The sequence below is a fragment of the Diadema antillarum genome, unplaced genomic scaffold (genome assembly GCF_040938485.1).
Source record: "Diadema antillarum isolate AM-2024a unplaced genomic scaffold, OU_Dant_1.0 scf00000134, whole genome shotgun sequence".
Lineage (NCBI taxonomy): Eukaryota > Metazoa > Echinodermata > Echinoidea > Diadematoida > Diadematidae > Diadema > Diadema antillarum.
Genome location: NW_027271023.1, coordinates 2,981,423 through 2,989,330, shown reverse-complemented (window position 1 = coordinate 2,989,330; position 7,908 = coordinate 2,981,423). Strand labels below are relative to the sequence as shown.

At 37.9% G+C, this 7,908-nt stretch overlaps 1 protein-coding gene across 1 annotated transcript; it reads right to left on the bottom strand.

Annotated features, from left to right (window-relative positions):
- Positions 1-1,816: 1,816 nt before the first annotated feature.
- LOC139720839 (pancreatic lipase-related protein 2-like) lies at positions 1,817-6,915 on the bottom strand. The gene is made up of 4 exons (XM_071632176.1): positions 6,727-6,915; positions 5,016-5,247; positions 4,181-4,320; positions 1,817-2,110 (listed from the first exon to the last, which is right to left on the bottom strand). The coding sequence occupies exons 1-4, from the start codon at positions 6,913-6,915 to the stop codon at positions 1,817-1,819; spliced, it is 855 nt and encodes a 284-aa protein (XP_071488277.1).
- Between the last annotated feature and the right edge of the window lie 993 nt (positions 6,916-7,908).

Below are 7,908 nucleotides of genomic sequence, written 5' to 3'. Positions count from 1 at the left end.
ACACACACACACACACACTCAATGCATCACATACGTTCACGCAAGAAAAAAGTGCAAGGTCGATGACATTGCGTCATCCTCTGGCATCTTAGACCACTTATCAACAACACTTCAAGGAAAACCATTAAACTCTCCCAGGTCCAAGTACATAGGACTCACTCTTCCAATAACAATGACAAAAATGACACAGAGGAAGTGAAAGAGAGGAGAGAGGGAGAGCGAGATTCGGTACAAATTTCTATCACGCTATTCTGGCATTGTCTGAGATGCTAGATTTTGATATTCACACACTACACCTGTACAGAAAGAATCATAACACGTAAAGCTGATATCTAATGCTGCATATAATTCTACTTTATTCATTTAAGTTATATTTTTCTTTATCTCTTTTTTTTAATTAGTCACTGAATGCAATGTTCTTATCTGTCGGTACAGAGAGTTAAGAAGTCCTTCTACAAATTTGACATGCGTTTTCTCTTTTTATCAACACATAAATTATATGGAACCAGTCGTGGCAAGGAGAAGCGTGGAAAGGGGAAGGGGTAGAGATAGCGAACTAGAAACGTATGATACCAGTGCTGATACAGCGATCTTCCCTACAAAATGGCATGAATTTATCATCGCCTAAAGTACTTCACGGCACACAAGAATGTGCAAAGTGCATTTTTACGTAAACCCCTGATACTCGTTGCGTCATAATGTGATATGTTTTCAAAGCAGTAAAACACCTTAGTTTTATCTTATTTTGACTTGGAAAGTCCAAAGTGGGAATTTCTGGGAAATACAGTATAATTTACCAATACAAATGTCGTTTTTGTTGGCATTCGTTGAATGTCAAAATTGTTTTGACCTGTTACCAATTCTAGCCTTTCGTTAAGATACATAAGCACCCGATACAAATTATAAAATACAAATTAACCGTGATAAACGACACAGCTATGGCTTAGCTTTTATTTCAAAGAAGTTGTTTGGAAGTTGCGGCAACGCCTCTTATATCAAAGGTTAATAAATCAAGTCCAAGAAAAAAAAAAAACTTCTATGATTAAAACCTGTATTTTCCTCTTATGATTTTTACCCTTCGTTGCTAGTATTTGAAGAGTTTGATTCCGAAACGAGGTAACTCCACTCTTTTTAATTTCAGATTAAAGCTGTTAAAACCTAGGATATGTTTAATTGTGACCTAAAAAAATATACCTAGTTATGTGACAAGTGAAGTATCACTGGAAATGAGGGCCCTCCTCTTTCAAGTTGGTTGTCTACGAGATTTCGACTGGCAAATACAAGACCGGTAGTCTTTAATTTCTCAAAGGTCCTGTTTACCTTTGGGAGCAGTGATAATGTTCAAGATATCACTTTTGAAGCATAATATTATGTGTAGGTCAGTTGTATCACAAAACATCCTACCATATAGATTTTTTTTCAATGATGTCTAAAATATAAGGAGATATCACTCTTTTTCTCATTTAACCATAAGTGTGGACGGTTTAGTCTGGAAACATTTTTGTCATAATTATTGTTCACATTTTGTATATTTAACTATACTTATCATCGATTATACTGGTTCAAATTTTTAGATTGGTTGTTTTTATTCCTAACTCAATTTTTAGAACTATTTTGAGACACTAATGCTGGGTTTTTGTTTTATCTGCAAATGGTAAATTATGCCTTTAACATCACCTGATTGCTCAATTTGACGTTGTCTAACATTTTGCATCGGAGGGATCTCTATACTACTCTGTATGCATTACTCTTTTTTCAGTTTCACTATGTCCGTGTAATGGAATAGATTATTTTCAGTCGATCAGTAATATTCTCCTTATCCCTGGCAATAGGGTTCATCTCCGTTCGTGGTGAGATAGAAAGCGCCCTCACCCTTGGTTTTGTCGGCCCTGTAGCCCATTTGTGGGCAGTCGGAGCTCGTGCAAGCCACAGCCAAACCGCCGTCGATGTCTTCCCAAGTCGCGGCTCTCTCTTTGGCCGTGAATGAGCACGTATTCCAAATGCTCTCGATGTAATATTCCACAGCTCGACTGTGATCACATGTTACTGACCAGAACGGGCAACCCGGCATGTCCATTCCTCCATTGGGGTAGAAATCCTGATGGCCGAGCTAAAATGGCAGATAAACGGCACTTGTAACCACAGAGGTGAGTATGATCAAAATGATACAAACACCCCTATACTTTTCTCTTCTTGTCTTCATTTTCCCCTTTAAACCAACCTATCCATTATTGAGTCGAATTGAATTTGAATTAAAATTCTCTTTAAGAATAAAACAAAAAAGAATCAGCAACATTTCTGAAGAGAGAAGAAATAAAAAAAAAAAATCAAAACGAGACATGTTTGTTGCCGGGCAATGCAAGTAGTTCCCAAACAGAGTTGATTTCTTATAAACCTGACAGTTTATCGTAAAATAGAAAATCTGCACAATTTTTCGTCTCATGTCGAACGTGTTGGAACACCGAGGGCGCTGTAACCAATACGATAGGCAGCCAGATTTTCCCATTACACAGTGCTATGAAATCTGACAAGAAGCTTGGCCGACATCAGCCACAATCGAGAAATATGACTCGGAAGCGTGTACTGTTACGTTTGAAACCTATGGGTCAACATCAAGAAAGATGATGGAAGCCTACAATTTTATTGACCACCAAGACATTCCCACAAATTCGAACGAATCGGTACGCGGAGTAGCCATCACAAAGTTTAATATTGCATTGTTTTATAAAGCATTAATGGCAATGTACAAGGCAAATCAATATTGCAGTTACTGCTGAAGCATAAAAATGTCATTTCAAGCAGAAATGCTCTTCTATACACATTTGTAGAAAATGCATTTAATAATAAAATGCAGTTTGCAGAGTTCACAAAAAGGGATCCCCAAAATTCATATTCTTGCTTATATACGATTTCGGAGACGGCTGACGCGAGAATGATCATATTGTCGACTAGAATTTCTCCTGATACACTTTAATTACATAAAATCATCATCATCATCATCATCATCATGAAAATTAGCTAGAATCTTGCTCGGTAAAACCCCCGCAAAAATGATGCCGCGAGGGCAACGTATAACCCCATCGACTCCATATAGTACTGCGGCTGGCTCGTCATCCAGGGGATACATTGATCTGGACACGTTGATTTGTGGGGCAAATTATTTGTTGTATAGGGCCCCAATCTTATTTTTTTCTCTCTCTCTCTCTTCTTTCTTTAAAACACAACAATAACACCAGGGACGACGGCTTTAGATTTTCTCTTGTTTACAGAAAGATGATGATGATGATGAAGTCTTGTATAGCGCCGGTATCCGCCAAGTCAGGCGCTCATGGCGCTTGCTCCAAAATAAATACATTTTACAGAAAGATGCGGATCAATTTGGTTTTCAAGTCGATTGAGTGGGTATTTTCATTTCACGTAGCAATGGATGGTAAGGCACATAGCTGTGCATGACTAAACCAAAACCCAAAGAGAAATGTGGATTGAGTGAAAGCAGCAATATTAGGACAACACATCAGTGGAAGTTTGAGGAAAACCGGACAATTAACTTTTCTAGCATAATGAAAGAGCACTTGAATAACCGCTTTCAGAAAGCAGGGGGAATTATTGCTACCCTTAACATAAAATGTCAGCATCAAGTTGATGAAATGTGTAATTTTCATGAAAAATGAATTTTTGCGGAATTCGCTTTTATATTTTCTTTATATTGTTGTTCACGCATGACGTCATTACCTTTTGTAGTCTCCTCATCCAGCGGTTCCAACACCAAAACTTTAAAAATTCATAACTTTTGCATCGATTGTCCGATTTTCCTCAAGCTTTCACTGATGTGTTCTACTTATGTTGCTGCTTCACTCAATCCACATTTCTCTTTGGGTTTTGGTTTCTTTTATGCTGAAGTGTTACAGCAGGATGATATCACAGGTGGAATATGAATAAAGATGATCGGGGGATTTTTGTTTTGTTTTGTTTTGTTTTTTGGAGGAAGGGTTTAACAGTGAGCAGGAAAAAAAATAAAACCATGTTTGACAATATCTTTTGGTGCATATTTCCAATAAAGTTTATCGATTTGTATATGTACAGACCAAAATTCATCAATAGCGGTCAACATACTTGGATGGAAGGGACATTTTTAAATGCTGGAGTGTCTGAGGCCTAGTCTAAGACCAAACAGGCCTACCTCGTCCATGAGTCCAGCGCCACCAGCTACGATGATGTCACCGTCTGTGTGAAGCACATCGACGAAGAGGGCGTCTGTTGGATCCAGTCGACACTCCGGTTCCAAATCACCACCGAACTCTGGACCGGCTGGATCCATACCTAGATCAAGGCACATTGAAAGAAAGACTCAGAGATGGAAAAGCTTGAAAAAAGATGTGGAGACACAATAACTATTATAACAGATTACGTTGAAAATTCCGAAAAGATTGAATAACGTGAAAAGTGTTGATTAATACTTGCCATGCTGCATGCAGGTACATGCACGCTAAAATATATATTAAAAAAACGCGCTTAGATTGACAATCCCTTCTTTGTCCTTTTCATGTTGTTGTTGTGTTTTAAAGAAAGAAGAGAGAAAAAAATTGGGGCCCCTATACAACAAATAATTTGCCCCCCCCCCAAAAAAAAAAAACAAACAAACAAACAAACAAACAAACATAATAAATCTTAAAGGTATTAAACAGGAATGTTAGATGTATGTTAATATTTATGCTAGACAGAATTACTAAGAAAATGATTCATGCTATCCGTTTTTGCATTTGACTGATTCAAATAAGAAATATTGGGACTGTCATACATGCTATACAATCCACCATTTACGAATAGGACAGAACGTGACTGTTATGTATGTTACTGGGTGAAAACACCCTCCTGTGCGAGTATAAACATGGATGCGGCAAGTAATTGATTGGACGAAAAGTGCAACTGAAAAATCAAGTAATCTTCGCACAAAAAGCCAACCAATCAAAGAAAGAAATAAATCGAATAAACAAAAAGACAACCAAAAAACTCACCGGAAATTCGACCAATCATGCCGTCACACGCCTCCCCGGCGTAGCCCCCCGTGTGGGCACCGAGGCTGTGGCCAATGATGTGCATAGAGCTGAGGGCTGCATTTTCCACCGTGTTGAATGCCTGAATGAGCGCGGCCACTTCTCGCCCCACGACTCGAGTGTTCGCCCTACTTTGAGGATATCCGAGGGATGCACCTGGGTTCCAGTCAACCATCACCACATTTACGTCGTACTGGACGTAGTGAGGTAGAACAGAACCATAAACCATTATAAAAAGAAAGAGAAATAGGCAAACAAGAAGAGGGTTGAATTATGCACAAATTGTCACAACGGCTATAAACACTACTGACATAAAACAGGAATACCAATTAATGCACACCGAGTAGCAGTAACAGTAAAAGTTGGGGTTTTATAAGGAGGGGGCTATAAGGTCAACAGATATTGGCTCTAATTTGACAAGTACAAACGGTGGCAGCCAGGTTTTTGCAACAACACGAAGCTAAAACACTTAATGTTTCCTGCGATAATCATTTACCTGTGTACAGGGGGGTCATCGACAAATTGTGAATCTATTTTGACCTATGTGGCTTCTCAGCAAGTCATTCTAATGGAGTTTGTTTGCAGTGTAGACGTTTCAATATAACAGTAAAGTTCATGAATTTGAACAGTAAAGTTATTTCATAGAAATATCTTTGTGCATTCATAGATCTTTACCTCATAACAAGGTTCCTATATGAACATTATGATTACTTATTATATCAACGTATATCAACGTTTTATTTGGTGGCCCGTGTGGGCCATCAACACGACCAAATTTCATTTTGGTGGCCCAACAATGCACTTTGGAGCACCGAAAAAAGGAAAGGCTTGAGCATGCAATAATTTGATAAGACGTGGAAGTAGTTGTGTACAACATGCTATGTTCATGATCAAATTTGAAAGTATAATGAAAACTACGTCAAATACCACATATTACTAAGAAGTAAGATGGTAGAAGACATATGAAATGCCAAATGGATGTTGAGATTTCACGTATTGGCTCCACGAAAATAGTGAAGAAACAAACTGGTAATGCATTTTTGTCCAATAAAGCATGAGTTTATTTGACTCAAATTTTTGGCGTCCTATGATGCCTTCTTCAGGAATCTTGACAATGACGGTATCGAAACAAAGCAAAACAACAATTTTGTTTTTATACCGTCATTGTCAAGACTTCTGAAGAAAGCGTAGGACGCCGAAAATTTGAGTTACATTTTATCAGACGAATGTAAGATAAACTGAAAAAATTGTACCACTTTGGATCATGTTCCCCTTTTCTTTCCTTTTTTGATGATTGAAATAAATAAGCTATTGCACTGAACTGGAAAAAAAAAATGAGTCGAATAAACTCATGCTTATTTGGCCAAAAATGCATTACCAGTTTGTTTCTTTATAGATAGATGGACATATGGATAGATAGATTTAGATATAAATGTTTATATCTATTCATTTATTTATCAAAACACTTTAAAAAATTATGCTTGGCAGCCCGATCGGCCACCAAACATAAATTTGTGAAATGATTTCATTTTTTAAAATCAAAATCATCTCCATTTTCACATGTCTTAAAGAGTTGACACATTCTTCAAACTAATCCTATTTCCTTATTGAAAAAAAAAGCCCACAAATTATCACATCAAAACAAACTTCATTATCGATGATTTTGGCCTACGTTTTCAAGAAGCTTGTCCTTCATCTCGATCCATGATGCTCCCCCCATGCTGTCCGTGTAACCGTGGATCAAAAACTTCGTGTCTCTGTCTGCTTGGAAGTGTGAAGCCGTGATGGTTGCTGTGTTCTCATGGTCAATGGCGTCGCCAGTGTTTGGATTGTCTTGGGTGTACAACATGAACAATGACATGTTCCAAAGGAAGTTTCGAAACACCAGTCGTCGTAACATACCGAACCTAGTGATGCTGGGGAAAAGGGAAACAAAAAACAAACAAAACAAACAAACAAAAAAGGCGATAAGCCTGAGTAATCTGAAATGAAACTAATCAATCTCCATAAAATTCAATCTAAAGACCCAAAGGCCCTAATGCTACGTTTACTTTATACCATGATCCCGGCGGTCACGGCAGTCACGTTTAAGGCCATCATGAACAAAACGGAGGACGTGAGACAGCGTTGGTGGACGAGATGGACAAACGTGACAAGCCGTCATTGCCGTGGAAGTCGTGTCAGATTTTAAACTGTCAAAAAAAAAAGATGCTACGGCAGTCCCGGTACTTATGAGATTAAAGGTTGTAACAAAACATGATGAGCGAAAGAAAAAGAAGAGAATAATAATTGAATAAAAAAAAAAGTGACAGCACTTAATATGCCGTAACAGAACTTGGAGGTTCTCCGTTCTAGGGCTTGCCAGAAATATTGTGTAGCCTAGCCTGACAAGACGCTTTACGAAAGGCGTGTGATACCTGCATGTTCACCGGAGCCAGGTCTGGAAAAAACTAGACTAGAATGATGCGGAGGAGAAAAAACAGACAAACAAACAGAGAATATCTCATCTACCAACGGCACACTAAGTTCTGGACAAACGTTGTTAGTCTTGGTACATAACATCTATATAAAAAGACATAAATATTTTCTTTTAATAGGCAACTTCTTGTCATCCCTAAACTAGTTGATACAGAGTGAAATTACTTATTCATAATGAACAAAGAGGAAATCCACAATACAGCCAACGTTAGCATAAAAAAAACCGTGTAAATGGTTTTCCCATGCGAACGTATGTACTTTTACTATCTCCTCCATAGCTCCTTGTTTTGTACTTTCATGAAAGTTCAACACAAAAGTAATAAGATTTATTAATATATATGCACACACACACACACACACACACACACATATATAT

Excerpts from the sequence above, each read along its gene's own strand:
- LOC139720839 (XM_071632176.1), bottom strand. The coding sequence starts at position 6,915 with ATGTCATTGTTCATGTTGTACACCCAAGACAATCCAAACACTGGCGAC. Across the intron at positions 5,248-6,726 it reads AGGACAAGCTTCTTGAAAAC|TACGACGTAAATGTGGTGAT; the intron begins GTAGGCCAAAAT and ends CACTACGTCCAG. Across the intron at positions 2,111-4,180 it reads GCGCTGGACTCATGGACGAG|CTCGGCCATCAGGATTTCTA; the intron begins GTAGGCCTGTTT and ends CTGCCATTTTAG.